Genomic DNA, 16641 nt, shown 5'->3' with positions numbered 1-16641 from the left:
TAAATTTTCCTCAGGACTACGAGCCCAAGACTGACTCTGGTAACAAAAAAATAACAAAACTTCAGTGCACGTAGACAGTCCTAAGAGGTAGAGATGTTTCTCAAGTGTTTCTGGAGGTAGATCCAATTTCTCTCTGAGAGATCCACCATGGGGTTTGTTGATCTCCTTCATTGTCCCTAAAAACACAGACCTTGTTCATCCCTAACTTAGGTGTGCATACCCATTCAGTGACAGTGAGTCTGAGCTGGTCTCTCCTGCCTGAGCAGGCCTTGTCCTCCACAAGGCGGCTTGGAAGAGGACTCAAGTGTCTTTTTTTCTGGGTTTTCTATGTCTCTGATCTTGTCTGAAATTTAGGGTCTTCTCGCAATGCTCAGCTGATATAAAATATTGAAGGATACTTACCCGTTTCAAAAACATTTCAAAATATTACTCTGAGCCCAAGAAAGATAATACAAAGTAATAAACATTGTGTGCATTTGTGCAAGATGTACCTCCGGTCTCAAGTTCCTGTTTGGTTGGATTGGGTTCACAGTCTGTGTGGAAAGGTATTCTTTTTTTGGGGGTGAGGGGGGAATTCAAGACAGGGTTTCTCTGTGTAGCCCTGGCTGTCCTGGAACTCACTTTGTAGACCAGGCTGGCCTCGAACTCAGAAATCCGCCTGCCTCTGCCTCCCGAGTGCTGGGATTAAAGGCGTGTGCCACCACGCCCAGCTGGAAAGTTATTCTTATGGTAGAATGAGAACATCTTCTGTTCCAAAAGAAAAGGAAAGTACATTCAGTTTAGTAAATGTAAGAATTAGATAAACACCAGGACACGTGAAAATTGTCTGCATCCTTAACATACAGTTAGGCTACTTTTTGTCCCAGCGACATTCAGAGGGAATGGCTCTCTGCTCCCTCCTCAAGAGGATGGTTAGCCTGGCATCTCCCTCAGCAATCTTTTAAGAACTCTGACTACATTTTGACTCTCAGGTTCCATATTCCATGTATATGTGTGTCAAGGCCAATGACAGATGCCTTCCCATCACTCTCCATTTATATCTGAACCTTCTCCACCATATGGGTACTGGAGACTGAACTCAGGTCATCAGATTCTGTGGCAAGTGCCTTCATTCACTACCCATCTCACTAAGGATACCTTATTTTTAGAGACGGTCTCTACTGGACCTGGAACTTATCAATCAGGACTGGCTAAGGAGCAAACACAGGGAGCCTTTTGTCTCTGTGACCCTACATTTGATGTTTTACATGTGTGCTGGAGCTCTGGATGCAACCAGCATTACTGACTGAGCCACCACCCCAGTCCTGTGACTTCATTTTTAGAATAGTGACTTGTAGAAATAAATGCGTATGTGACCCAGGGTTGGTTTAGGACAAGATTGGTTACCAGCAAATATAACAGTTAACTAAACTGTCTTTCAACCTGCTGCTTAACCTTTTCAACACTTTCAAAGTCCACAGGTGAAACTGGCCCAGACAAAACTGACAGAAGATCCAGAGAGGCCATGAAGTTTTATTTTCTATGGCTTTTGTGGAACCAGGGATTGGACCCAGGATCTTACAGATGCAGGCAAACTGCCTCCAGACCACTCCACTGGTGTATGATAACACAGCGAGTCCGCTGTGAACGAGGTGGGAAGAGACAGGATGGAAATAAGCCAAGAGTTCAGCACTGTATAGTTTTTAAAGACAGGTTTATTTATATATATAAGTGCATGAAATTGAATACAGAAACTTTATTAAAATACTGTATATTACAAACTTTAATCCAATAAATTCTGTGTAATGACACTGAAGTGCTGGATTCACTTTAACAGATGTCCTGTGTGTTTTCAACAGTTCACCCTGTATATTACAAAGAGGAGAGCCATGTGCAGATGGATCTCAGAAGTTGTCCTGGGACCAGACGCAGATGGTGTGAGTTGTGCATCTTTTCTTTACAGCTGTGAATTGAACTGCACTCTTATCTTCTGAGGCCAACTTTCAAGAATCAAAATAACTTGCATATGTTTATTGCTGCCCTTTGAAGAAAATGTGTGGTGAAAAATAATTTAAAATAAGGACCAGCATCTCTGAGGCTAACATGATGCTTACTGCGATTAAAATACTTAAAATTCACTGCAAAATTTGTGTCTCCAGGGAGTTATGCTATATACACAATGAGATTTGTACATGACTTGGGAAATAAAAAAATCGCTCATATAAAATTAAAAATCAATAGTATACACTATTTACAACCTGTTAGGTATTACATATAAACATAGTTGAAATAATCCTTCAGAATGAAATTGTTTTATGTAAACATGCAACACACACACTCATACAGTGTAGTTTATAGTCTTAACAGAAGGGGAAGTCATTTTCACATAACTCGGGCACCTCACCAAACACACTTTTGTCTGAGTATCACCCTCCAACGTCTAGTCTTCCTGTCTTAGCTTCACAGTACATTTAATATTTCTATTGTAAAAATAAATCCCTGATGGTAAACATATTTCTAAAGGTTACATAAAGTGTCTGCCTTTGTAACTACAATATTAAACTAACACTGTCCACACAGGAATCTCTAGTTTACCTAAAACTCAACTTTAAAATCCCACATTTGTTTGTCTACATTTTTCTACTTTCATACTTACTTGGAAAAAAAGAAAGGGAAAAAAGGAGAGGAAACTGCCCCCGTGTGGTGAAGGGCTGTAAAAGCAGCTGTGGCCTGTTATAGTCAGTGGCTAATGTCTACGGAGCCGGAACTGTAAAGAATAAGTAGCTGGACTTGTCTCAGTGGCCCACTGTAAGCTCTGGGATCTCTCTGCAGGTGGTGTGCACAAAGCCAGCTCATTGGCCAAACCCCAGTCCTCCCTAAGTCCACTTTGCAAAAGATTCTTAACTTTCAAGGCACTGAGATATCATTTAGCTTTTAAAAAAATTATACTGTGGTTTAGCTAAATGGTTCATCAGTGGGCTGGCTGATAGTTTCTTAGTATCTGCTAGAGCAGCTATACTTGTGCTACTTAAACAAAGCCATGTTATCATATAACTAAAGCTGCTCTCTCATCCTAGGACATCTTAAGGCAGGGGCTAATACTTGGGCTAGAAGCACGGGTGAGCATTCTGCCAGATCATATGGTGACAATGAGCTGAGGGGAGCGTCCTACTTGTTCATGAAACAGGTGGAGCTCATGACTAAAGGTGTGCACAGGGGAAGAGCAAGAGTGCCCCATGGAAAACACAGCTACTATCATAAGCACTATGAAAAAAACCCTAGGCAAACAAGAGTATTTTTCTTTCTAGGAAGAAAACTTTAAAAAACTATTCTATTCCAACCACTTTCCGAGATGAAACGTAAACCTTTTGATTGAAAAAGGAGGAGCCATGCACAGTGGTACACATCTGCAATCCTGGTACCTGACAAGCTGAGACAGAAGGATCACAAGTTCAAAGCTAGTCTGGGCTAGAGTGAGACTCTATCTCAAAAATATAAAACTTAAAAAAAAAGAAAGCAACAACCAAACCAAACCAAAACCTTTAAACATCAGTAGCGTTCTCAAGCCTCTGAACAAGTGAATGTCTTGAAAAGAATCCCCAGTGTACGTCTAGGAGGGCAGTGCTGTGCTCGTCGGGTGGGTCCAGATGATCAGCATCAGAGTATGGAGCTAGGCATTCCCCAAAGGGAAAGGCTGTGTCATGGAGCCTACACAGCAGGTGTGGGTGCAGGACATCATCCAAAGGAGAACAGGAGCATCACATGGACTCTCTGCCTACCCCACCCCCAGCCCTGTGCCTTGAATGCATCCTTTTCAATGAGATAACCACAGCATAAACATGGGCACTGAACAGTCTCTCTGCACTAGCACGCCAGCTTCTGTCAAGAACTGCACACATCTAAGTTAGGATGTATGACATCTGCTTTGGAAAGGAGAGAGATTGTTAGAGAAACTGCTAAATATGTTAGTTTGCAAATCCCAAAAGGCCATTATATATGTTCAATACATGTGCCACACATGTAGGTAAAGAATGTGAAAGCCGATCTAAATGAAGAAATGATTCTGCATCCCAGCTCAGCTTGCTCAGAAAGGTAAGTGCTGCCAGTGCCCTCAGAAAGATGTAGCAGTGCAGCACCCTGCTTCCTGAAAACATTTCACATAGGAAACATTAATTTCTCCCAAACAGATTCCAGCTAGATGCTAAGATAGGCAAATTCAGAAACTAAGCCACCACCCAGGATCACCTACAGAAAACAGGGATCCTCAAGGGAGGACAAGTCCCCCCTACAAAACGTGCCATGAGCTCCTGTGTTTTGTAGAGCCCACACTCACTGGACCAAGGCATGAGCAAACTTCTCTCTCCATGGTGGCTATGGTCTTAACAGGATGGAGGAACTATGCTTGCAAACACAGAGGGTTTTCATATGCTCTTGTTTTGTGTATTAGCCTCTCTAACATCCCCCACTTTGAATTTCCCTCTGTTACAAATGGCATTGCACATTCAAGAAACATTACATTTTAAAACTGAATAATGCCCTTTATATCCTGAACAGTTTCAAAGGATGAGAAATTATGGATAACTAGGAGACTACTGGATGACTGTCAAGTCTAACCACCGAGAATACAGCCCCCTGATTTTAAAAAGATTCAGTAACTACCCAGTCATACTCAAGCTATGTTACCATACTTCTCTATAATCTAAAGCCATCATCAGAAATTCCTCAGTAATGTTTCCATATTCTTTACGTCACAGCGACAGATGACCAGGAGGGGCGGGAGCTAATACGAGGGCAGTACTTTGCATATGGGACCCAGTCAAAGGATGTTCTGAGTCAAACCAAAAAGAGCAAGTAGGAAATGGCAGTGGAGGAAATGCTGGCCACACCCATTCTCTCTACATTAACCAGAGGTGACCAGAACCTGTAATATATTCCTATTTACCCATCACACCCATCATCATCAACTCCTCAAAGTCTCCTTAGAAAAGTTATCTGTTGATTTTAAGGGGCAAAGAGGAGGTAATGAAAGTAAAATTATATAAAAGTCTTTTTTCTTTCAATATATAGAAAAAAATTAGAAATGAAGGTGAATTTCATAAAACCCAATGGTTATGGCAAAATATAACTTTAGAATTCTACTGACTTACTGTCAGAAACATACTGTCTACTCATAGGAGGTATTAATCAATTCAAAGGGAGACCTAAAGCTGAGAGTGGTTAAATGATACTCAGACCAAAGTGAACCACATGATGGAGCATGGACTGCAGTCTCTCCCATTGGCTTAGAGTCTGGTTCCTGTCAGAGCAACACCTAAGACACTGAAATGTCCAACTCAGAGGATGAGATGGAAAAAGAAAAATGAGGTCCGGGGAGGGAGAAAGGATGAGTCTCAGGAAGTAGTAAGGTACTATCCAACCTTTTTAGAGTTTGAAACTGCTTGTCCAGTTCCTGGTAGAGTCTGAGGAAATCCTATTTCAGCCATCCTTGTACACAGGAGATCTATAGAACAGAATTCAGCAAACTGAGCTAAGTGGTGAGTACCAGCCTAGGCATCTCAAAGAGGCCACCCAGCCTTCCACGCTCTGAATGGAAGGCCCTGGAGGCACTGTTTTCTATAGCATCCTCAGATCTTAATTATCCTTGTTCTTCACAACACACCTAATTTCCCTTCTTTCACCCAAAAAAAAAAAAAAAAAATCCCCTGAAGGCTTAGAAAAGGAGCCATGGAATTCTGTGTTTTGAATACTAAGAAAGAATCCTGGGTAAGCCTTTACCACTGGCTGAGCTGACACACATGAGGATTTGAGTTAACCATGTCTCCCGAGAAGCTGATGGAACTGTATCGTTATCAGGCTGCACTCTTGGTCACATGAGATGGGGTGCTAAGGAAGAAAATGTGCTGCTAATCCACGGCTGAGCTTGTAAGAAAATGGAACTGACTATGTCAGTGAGGGCTTTTGTCAGATCCAAAACCTTAAATACCCTCCAGTCTATTTGAAAGATCATTTAACCAAACAAATGTATCAACTTCTCCAGAAGAACAGGAAAATGTTCATCAAACAAAGCTTTCCAATTGGACTGTATTCTTCATATATAGCTATCTATATATGTATATATAATGATATACTTATGTGTATATATATATATATTTCATTAAACACTTTGTCTCTATAAGAAACAGCTTCTTGAAAACTTTACCATATAAATAGATATATAGACAGTTTCATAAATCCACACTACTCAATTGCAGTTCAAAATACCAAGAGTGATAGTTACACAAAATCCCAATGGAAAAAACTGAAGAAACTAAAAATGCCCATCAAATTAAAAGTGCACACACGAACACAATTCTTAATGCAAATTAGCTTGACAATGAGATGACCGCAGGACAGTCTCTAAAGTGGTAACTAACCCCCTTAGACTTTCACCCTAGAGCACAAAACAAGCGCAATTCTCTTTGGTCCATTCATTCACATAGTCAATGCGTCAAGGTAATTTTTAGTTAGTTTTAGATTTGAACAATGGGCTCTGTATTACTTTAACATGATAACTTTCTCAGATCATAAGATAACCACGTTAACACAAATATTTGTTCTGTACACAAGTCAATGTCAGTGACAGTTAAGTCTCACGCTGGCACACAAAGCTCTGAGTTGCTGACAAGAGCAAAGCCAGCCAAACAGGAGAGAGAACTGGGGTTACCGGGAAAAGATGCTCACGTTTAAGTTTAGAAAACAGCAAGAATACAAGAATGCATGGGCAGAGCAGCAGGCCTGGGCACAGCAGAAGGAATCCATTTCAGACTTGTTCTCTGACATCTCTAAGGATATAGCTTTGCTTCTTGGTTGATTTGGGGGTTGTTAAATTTCCAAGCCATGTTATTAGTAAGTCTAAGTTGGCTGATGCACCGGCAAAGCAGCTCCTCCAGAAACTGATAATGCATTCTCTGTCAGAGAAAAGGGGCAGGGATAGTAAACGCCTTCAACCAAACTAAGTCAAGGAGCTCAAGGTGCTGTGCTATTCTTTAGATTACCTATAAATTCATAATTTCTACAATGGATCTTCCCTTAAGTTAGCACATTTGTAATTACAACTGGTTATCACACCACACACACACACATACACACACACACACACTCAGTTCAACCAGGGTCTGTACTTTCCCAACTTCCTGTATTTGTAATAAACAACTGTGTTTTTCTAAACCTCCCAAAAGGTTTTATAAACAAAGTACATTTCCACTGATAATGAATGTGACCTGAGACTCTATTCGACTCAGGTAATAACTTAGAATCACAAAGGTAAACCACACCGCTAACACCCCGCGTAGGTAAAGGTTCTGCATTGTCTTGATATACTCAGACTAACTGCCAACTTGAAAACAATCCACTCAGTCCCCCAGTCTTCCCAAGTGTAATTTTCTCCCTGCCACATACACAGAGGGAGACAGTTTACTGCTCTTCCTATGTAAGGTACTTATTATTTTCCTATAAATGAAGCATTCTTAATCCCAGAGCCTAATTTAGGCCACTCTCTAAGCAGTTAGTACTACAGAATCCAAGACACTCAAGACACGTACACGGTACACACAATCCCACTGCAATGAATTAGAATATTCTGTGAGATGGAGGCAAAAACCTTTAGAAGGGTTGAAGAATGCAACATGCATTTTAGACTTTTCCTTACAAAATTTATAAGAAAAATGTAAATTATATTTTTATGACACACAAGTGACAATGTGTTTGACTCATAAAGGTTTGATCCATATAAATAGAATATGATATATGAGGGAAACTATGAAAGGTGTAGGTTACTGAAAAGTATGCACCCTACAAGTCTGAGTCCATAGAACAGCTCAGCGAGTCCTCCATGGAGGAGACCAGTGGTTTTCACATAAATTAAATAACAACACAGAGACATATTAAAGCCCCAAGTCCCAGAACACTCAGCTTAACAAACCGAACACCATCCTTGGTATTGAAAGCCCACTATCCAACACTCATGGGATTAACATGACAAAGCTAAGCCTGGCTACGTTACCTGAATCCATGTCAAGTATACTCACAGCACTCACCTATGTCTACACTTGCAAACTGTCACATGATCAATGTTAACAGAAAGGAAAGTTTGGCACATAGATCAATTTCTCAAAACGTTCCTGTAACTTAACACAACACTGTTGAGAACGACGATTTCAACACCAATGTTAACCTGATTGGCAACTAAACAAGGTGCTTCTTCTTGCAGCTTCACAGAGTGTCTTGTGCACCTTGCCTGGGATGGAGGCACGTAAGGTGCAGTGCGGTAGTGCAATCGTTTGGACGCCAGAGGGCAGGCTTTCCACACGGCTCAAGGTCTTCCCTAGGTTTTTCTTGCTGGGTCCCTGCTTGTACCACTTCATTTCAGCTGGCTAACCACACATTTCCGGGGACTATGTCCACCCGTTTCCTTAGTGAAGAAGACATTCCCTCAGAACTCAGAGTGTGGCGAGGATCCTTGAAAAGGAGATGATGAGTGTCAGCACAGTCTGCCCCACGCCCCACACCAGGGCTTCCAGTGGGGCCATGTTCTTCCCAGCCACTCTGTAGATGCCGGCCACTGCTGCACCTGAGAGGGAAGCAGAGCAGAGTCATCCAGGGCCCCACCTGCCACACACGCACGGCTGCCCGCCTTTCAGTTCACCTAAACAGAAAACCTCCGCACTCTTCACCTGACTGAGGATCTCCTTCTCCACACGGCTGGTTAACCTTTACCAAACCCCACAGAACCACACAACTCAAGAACGGTGCTTTTAACGGAACGCTACAGTCCACAGTTCACGCTCTCAGCACTTTTAATGTGAGGATCTTTTCAATAAGAACTGCCACTCATGTTTACTCAGAATAAACTCTCATCCATCCCCTTAAAATGCACATATTGAAAAGGAGAGAAATAGGTACTGGTCCCAGCACTCTGCACTAACTCTAGAGAACAGGCACGGCAGGAGGAACTATCAGTGCCTCACAACCCAACTTATGGTGCTGGAATGGCCACCCTGGTCCTACCTCACACCATGCCATCACAAAAGAAGAAAAGGCTAAAAATAAAACCACAGCTGTAAACTTGGAAACCAAGTGGATGGATTCAGTATACTACGAAAGAGAGGGCCTTAAAACCACAGGGAAGGAAGGAAGTGGGAAAGGAGGAAGGGAGGTTAGAAGGGAAGGAGGAAAGGAGGGAGGGTGGGCAGGAGAAAAGAGGAGAGGAGGGGAGAAGCAATAAAGGAAAAGTAGGAGAGAAGAAAAGGCAGAGGGCCAGGTACAGCAGCACCTCAACCACCGCTCACTTGCTCGCTCTCGGGAAGCAGAGGCAGGTGGTTCTCAGTGAGTTCTCAAACAAACATGGGTCGGTGAGATGGGTTGGTGAGATGGCTCGGTGTTTCACAGCAATCACTGCTTTCTCAAGGGACCTGGGTTCAATTCCTAGCAACCACATGGTAGCTCATGGCTATCTGTTAACTCCAAGGGATCCAATGCCCTGTTTGGCCTCCATGGGCACCAGACACATAAGTGGTACACAGACATACATGCAGGTAAAATGCCTATATAAAAATATATAAAATTTAAAAACAAACAGCAAAGCCCTAGATGTCAGCAAGTAATCTCTGCACCCAGGGACAGTATTCTAGGAGCCCATGCCTGCTGTCTTTACCCTTTTTATCTTTCCTGACATGGTCAGACCAGTCTCAGCAAAAGTCATACAAATTTTACTCTATTTTCTGCAATAATTTGGATTAAAAAGGAGGGAGGGTAAATGTTCCTTAACATTCTGGTAGGGATGCTCCAAATACTGTATTTGGGTCTGGAGATTGGGCGTGGGGGGGTGGGGTGGCTTCAGAACTTCAATGATTTAAAGACACTGTTCCATTAATGTTCCTCCTTAAGTCCATTTTGACAGTTTACACTTAGCAGCATGTAACTGTTCAATAAAGGTGACATTTTAGATTCTCTATCTTTGACTACACTTCAGTTGTTTCTTCAGTTCCGGTCTGTGCCTGACTTAATGCTTAGCTTGTCCCCAGTCCACTCACCTCTTTCTTCACTGCACCAGGCCTCTGTGAATTCTTCCTAAACACAACTACCCAAGAGTCACACGATTTCCTCACACCAGAACGACCAACGTGTGACCAAGAACTACCATGCACACCAGGTGTTCAGGGGGTGTGCAAAGCACACAACTCCTACTGAGGAAGCAGTTTTCTCTCTAATGAGAGGGAGGATGGGTTCCTTAAGTGGACATGACACGTCACACCCCCTAACACCCCAGAGCTTCCCAAGTGGGTTCTAACAACACCATACTCATGCTCGGGGGGTGGGGGGAATCAGTAGATACACTCTGAAATCCATATGAAAGAACAGTCCATGAACAGATGGCTACACTAACTCTGAATTACCTAGGACACACGCACTAGACCAAAGCACCTCCATGATACACTACAAAACCACAGAGGTCGAAGAACTAAGGCCCTACTGAGAAAATAGAAACAGAAGATGAACCAATCACAAGAGACGTAGCCGTGGATGTTGAGAATACAGCAAATAAGAAGGCAGTACTCTGATAAGTAACTGACAGGTTACTCCTGTGGGTACTGGGGTAAAAACTGGCTTATTGTGTAGGAGGGGATCCCAACTAACACCTACAATAAAGGTAGACTTAGGCCAGGAATGAGTGACAGTATAAATTCTACTCATAGCTCTCAACTCCTCTTCCTTTCTCTTTATTTCCCTTCTTGATTCTACACATTTCCTTCCTTCTTTTTTTCTTTCACCCCACCTACCCAGCTAACAGAACAACTGTCTAGGTAGCTTTACTAGTGGGTGTGGCAATGAAGGCCCCGCCTTTAAGAGTTTTCTCTTGCTTCTTCTCATACTCTCCATAAAGTTATAAAACAAAATCTGACTGAAGAGCTTTCACCCGTATCTGTGGCCCAGAGATGCTCAGAAGTTTATGTCCTTAAAGCCCACCCATGAGGTTCATGTATAGCATTTATTGCTCTTTCAGAAGACACAGTTCCGTTCCCAGTACCTATGTGACCACTAACAACCAGCTGTAACTCCAGTACAGTGGCTCGCAATCCTCTTCTGGCCTCTGTACGCACTACATGCACAAAATACACAGACATACAGATAGGCAGGCAATCTTTTAAAAAAGGGGAAAATAAAAATATCTACTTGTTTTCTGTGGCCTGCAGGAAAAACTCCAGACTTCTTGACTAATCTTTCAAGATCCTTTAGCACTTACTCCAGTCTCTTCTTCGTGACTCTCTGAGAACCCCAGGAGCTAGACCTGTGCCTGGGCCGGTACTATAAAAGTAAGGCTTTCCTCATATTCTGTGGCCAGAATCAAGTGAAAGAAAGAAGTCCCTGTGGAGAGCCCCAAACAGTGCAGTGCAGCGGTAAGGGCCCACAGTGTAGAAGACAGCCAAAGGGAACGCCTGCCCTGTGTGTCTATGTCTCAAAAGCAGCAGGGACCTAAGTCAGCAGCCGTAAGCACAACCCAGTAAGAAAGCAGCTGAGGGGCTTCCAGGATGCAACTGGGTTCTGCTCGAGCAGCAGCCCAGAAACCAGAACTTAACTCTGAAGTACAGGGTGGAGCAGGGCCAAGTTCAGTGTCAGAAGAACAAAACTAGGTGACAGGCTAAGGAAATCCACAAGACAGCTCAGCAGAAAACTGTACATTTTCTGAAGCAGAGAAATTTTTGTCATAAGCGGTTGTTGTCACAGGCAGATGAGCCCACAGACTCAAAGGCTCTATCTTCAGTGCCTATCTTCTTTCCTTAATAGAGAGGAGGCATATTTAAAGCAGAGACTTCTTTTGCTATGAAGCACTTTCAGACTGAATCAGCCATGCCTCTTGCCAATGCCATTTCTCACAAATCCACGAAGAGCAAACGCACATAGTGACATGTGTCTGTCCGGTGAGTAAATCAACTCACCTTTGCCTTCTAGGCTGTAAGTGCTGAGGACCAGTCTACATGAAAGATAGTGTTTCTTTTACAATAACAACAGCACTTACCGAAGCAGTATTTGCATATAAAATTATATCTTTAAACAAAACAAGTCAACTTACTAGTGATCATCGCTCCAGTTACAGAAGCCAGAAACCCGATGCTGACAGCAATGATGGAGATCACTCTCCCCTGCCTGTGCCTCTGCAGCATCACAAACATCAGCACGCCCGCAGCACCGTGGACAAACAGAGAGGAGAAGAGAGCCCAGAGGAAGATCCAGTACCACATCTCTGAAAGGGAAAGAACAGTGTTAGTCCTGCTGCAGAAGTATAGTTCGGAAGCCTCAGCCAGCAAACAGTGAGTACCCATGGCTGCGGAGAACCCTAAACGAGAGAGCGTGCATAAAAGGCCTCACCTGCTATCTGATCCACAGGAGAAAGGGAGTCAGGGACTATTATTAAAGCTAACTAAGGCTTAATGGAAGAATAGCTCCATGATCTCAAAAGGTGAAGGCCATGCTGTCGCTTCCTCTGCACATCCCATTTAGAAAGCAATCCATCAGCTTGCCTCCTGTAACTGTAATACTTTACCCAGGACTTTCACTGTGCTTTATGCTGTCTTCAGCATGCTCCCAATGGACTGTTCACTGCTGACTTAACACACCACAGGGATGGAGCACACCCCCTTATGCCTCTCCAGCCTTCACTTCCTTTCTTCCAGGCCTCTGCTGCTTCTCACTCTCCACACACTTCCCCTAGAGACTGGTATAACTCCATCTCCCTGGCCACATCCAAGAGGCAGCAGCTGCTCTGTGTGGGGCTGAAGAGCCCCTTTCTCTGGGAGACTTTGATTGCAATGCACTCCCTCTTCTCCATCTCTGGGTAACTGAAGTTAAACCTGTTTCCTTCACCACACAGTGCAGGCCACAGAAGAGAAAGAAAGAAAGAGATCCACCAATGACAAGAGGCCACCAAGACTGGGTTTCAGCAACTTCCGAGGTCTACCATATTACTTCCTTATACAGGAGACAACATCCCAGTTTCTCCCTGCTAAGCACCTGCTTCAAGTGAACCAGTTCAGGAAAGTTTGCTTCTAACTGAAAAGCCAACCAGCATGGTTAGCGCCCTTGAGAGGGTCCTCTTTGGTATGCAAACACTCTATGAGGAAGGGTCTCCTCTGCCGTTTGTGCTACTTGGACTTTCTGTCAAGTCCTTATGAGAGGACACTTTTTTAAAGCAAGGGCTATTTTCCCAAACATCATGGTGGAAATTACCACGAGAAACAGCATGGTAGTTCCTCAAGAAACCTAAGAACAGAGCCACCACATGACCCAATGCCATTTCTTGGTGTGTATCTGAGTGGTTAGGGTTAGGACCCTCAACTGACGTGCTGCTCAGATCACATTGGTCTGTGGCCTTGTCTGTGAGAGATTATCTGGATTGATAATTGCTTTGAGTGGGCACAGTCATTCCTAGACTATATAAGAAATCTAACTGGGGACTAGAGAGATGGCCCAGCTATCTCAAGTTCTCTTCCTAGCACCCAGCATGGTAGCTCAAGACTGTCTGTAATACAAGTTCAGGGGATCCATGTCCCTTTCTGGCATCCATGGGCACCTGGTGCACATACATACATGTAGGCAACAGTAAGAAAGCCAGCTATCAGTTACCATGCCAGAGTGAATGGGGGAAATCTTACAAGGCCCCTAACACCAGATGGAGAGCTATAGGCAGGCAACTGATGACTGCTGAGAGAGGGAAAAACCATTCTTCAGAGATTAACCTCATAATTGGTGTACAACACCAAGTGGTCAGCTCGAAAAACATACACACAAACAAAACTAGACTCAGCAGGTTCTGTTTATATGTATATACATGTACATAATGAAAAAGAGAAAAACGTCTTGGTAATTAGGAAAGAAGGGGGGAATGAAGGGAGAGAGAGAGGGGAGGGGAGGGGAGGGGAGGGGAGGAAGGAATGGAAGGATTAAGGAAGGAAGAAAGGAAGCAAGCAAGCTAGCTAGTATGTATTCTGCTTATGTCCTAGGAACTTCTCTGAGGCCAGAATAAAGAGCGGTGGACTAACGCTTAAGCAGAGGAAATGTCAAGACAGCAAGGCACCAGGTCTGTGATGTGGTTATTTCTGATTACTCTGATGCAGGCCTACATAAAGAAAAGCAACAGGAAGGGCAGAAAGAAAAGGATGTGCGGCTTAAAGAGGAAGAGGATGATAGGAAGCATAAGGCAGCCATAAAGACATTTGAACTTAAAAAAAAAAAAGGCTGTGATTTTTAGAGAGAAAAACATCACAAAAGGCAATTTTTGTGCCCTGCACTGGGAGAAAAGATACTCTACAGCAAGGCCTCCCCCAGCTAAGCATACACCATGTGACAGGATAAAGTCTAAGAGGTAAACAAACACTTAGCCACGGTTTCCCACAGCTTCTGTATAGAGAAGCTTCTGCAACTATGGTTCAAGGGAGGGAGCAGCGTCTACTCCACACTGGCAGCTCAACTTGGCAGTGCCATCCACATGCCCTGCATCCTGAGGCATGAAAGATGCATGATTAAGAAAGTCATTGGTTCTTTCTCCAGAATTTCAGAGAGCGGCTCTATTCGTCAGGGTTCTCTAGAGAAGCAAAACGGACAGAATGCATCTATAAATACATTAAAAGGGGATTTATCATGTCTGGCTAATCCAACAATAGCTGTCTCCCAAGAGAAAAGCTAAGAGTCCTGTAGTTATTCAGCCTATGAGGATGGATCTGAGCAGGCCCAAGCTGGGACACTTGAGGGAGGTCCTAGAGAGCTGCCCACATTCAGCTCAAGGCTGAAGAAGTATGTTCCAATACCAGCAAAGGAATGCCCAAATGGCAGGATAGATGAATTTGCCAGCAAGAGTGAAAGCAAGCGTGCAAAAACCAAAAGCTCCTTTCTTCAGTGTCATTAGGGGCAAGCCACCAGAAGGTGTGGGCCAGATTTAAAGTGAGTCTTCCAACCTCAAATGATACAGATTAGAGTGGATCTTCCATATCAAATGATCCAATCAAGGAAAATCCTTCATAGGTTTGCCCAGCTGCTTGGTTTTAATACTCCAGATGCAGTCAAGTTGACAACCAATATCAGTTATCTCAGTTCCTGAGGCCCGGCAACATGTGGTAGGGACAGAGCCTCTGAGAGGTCATTGTGTGAACTTGTGGAACTTGTGTGAAGCCTGTGTTGTAGCAGAGAACCCAAGATGTTGGGAGATGCCAAAGCCATGAGAAATATCTGCCAAGGAGATCTGCCTAAAGCAAGGGGACCAGTCCAAAAGAGAGATGCATGTTGCAGGCAGCAAAAAGTTGGAGGAGCAGAGTCACTAAGCCCTTTGAAACTGAAACTCTTAATACTGGATGTGGAGAGACAGGATTTGGTGTTTTCCCCACTGGGTTTCAGCCTTGCTTTGGTCCATGATTTCCTCACTATGCCCCCATTCCTCCCTTTTGGAATGTGAACGTATATTCTGTGGCATTATATGCTGAAGGTATATAATTTGCTTTTAAGTCTCACAGTTGTGTCACAGTTAAGAAATTTTCTTAAAAATATCTCAAGTGTCTTAGAAGAGACTGAACTTCTGAACAGTGCTGTAGCTGTTAAAAGACTATATGGACTTTAAAAGTTGGACTAAATGCACTTTTGTATCATGAGGCAGCCATGAGCCTCTGAAAGCCAGAGGTAGAATATGGTGGTTTGAAGGAGAACTGTCCCTCCTTGGCTCATGTATTTGCATACTTGATCCCCAGTTGATGGTGTTATTTGGGAAAGATATGGAACTTTTAGGAAGTGGAGCTTTGTGGAATGAAGTACATCACTCTCAGGCTTTGAGAGTATGCAGACTCACTTCCCTTCCTGCGCTGTTCTCTACCTCTGTTTCCTGTGGGTAGGACAAATGTGATCAGCCAGCCTCCTCCTGCTGCCACCATGCCCTGCTTCCTCTACAATGATGGACTCTAGTCCCCTGGAACTATATGCCAAAATAAACCTATCACCGTTTAACGTGATTTTCGTCAGAACATTTTATCACAGTAATATAAAACTGATGAATACAGTACCCAAAAGGATGAAGAGTACACTAGTTGTTCCAAGAGATACTGGCATAGCCAAGCTCATGCCTGCATATCCACCACAACTCAAGAGGCAGAAGCAACCCAAGTGTGTATCAACCCATGAATGAATGTCACATACACAGATCTTGGGAAATGGTTTCATTTTAAAAAGAGAAAAAATTCTGTCACATGATTCACCTTGGATGAACCTTGTGTACTTCTGTGGAGTGAGCCCATCAGTCACTGAAGGGCATGTGTTACATGATCTTTATGAGTACTGGGGTCACTTAGTAACAACCAAATCACAAGCGGAGGACATAGATTACCCTCTGGTGGGACATAGTGATGGGAACAGGAGATAGAAATCAGCTATGCAGTTTGGAGCAGAGTCCTCGAAAGTGAACAATTCCATTCTGCTCCTCTGCCAGAAGCAGGCACTGTCCTTGGTTCTCCAGCTACAAATGCCAGTGTCATGGCTTCTTATCTCCTCCTACGTGAACATGCCTGTCTGCAGGCTGTGCTTGGGTGGGTGGCCCAAACTCCAGTCCAAACATTCATCTCCTCTGGTGAACAGCTTTGGAGCCAGGAG

General features: G+C 43.5%; 1 protein-coding gene across 1 annotated transcript in view; it reads right to left on the bottom strand.

Moving 5' to 3' along the window:
- Positions 1 to 1683: 1683 nt before the first annotated feature.
- Tmem170b (transmembrane protein 170B) overlaps positions 1684 to 16641 on the bottom strand; it is a 32838-nt gene continuing 17880 nt past the window's right edge. Inside the window, exons 2-3 of the mRNA XM_021180635.2 lie at positions 12089 to 12259; positions 1684 to 8587 (exon numbers count right to left, since the gene is read on the bottom strand). Of these exons, the coding sequence (XP_021036294.1) occupies positions 8457 to 8587; positions 12089 to 12259 (302 nt within the window). The 3' untranslated portion in view covers positions 1684 to 8456. The remainder of the gene's footprint in view (positions 8588 to 12088; positions 12260 to 16641) is intronic.

The sequence above is a fragment of the Mus caroli genome, chromosome 13, assembly GCF_900094665.2.
Source record: "Mus caroli chromosome 13, CAROLI_EIJ_v1.1, whole genome shotgun sequence".
Lineage (NCBI taxonomy): Eukaryota > Metazoa > Chordata > Mammalia > Rodentia > Muridae > Mus > Mus caroli.
The sequence above is the reverse complement of the archived record's forward strand: the minus strand, read 5'-3'. Positions and strand labels throughout refer to the sequence as shown.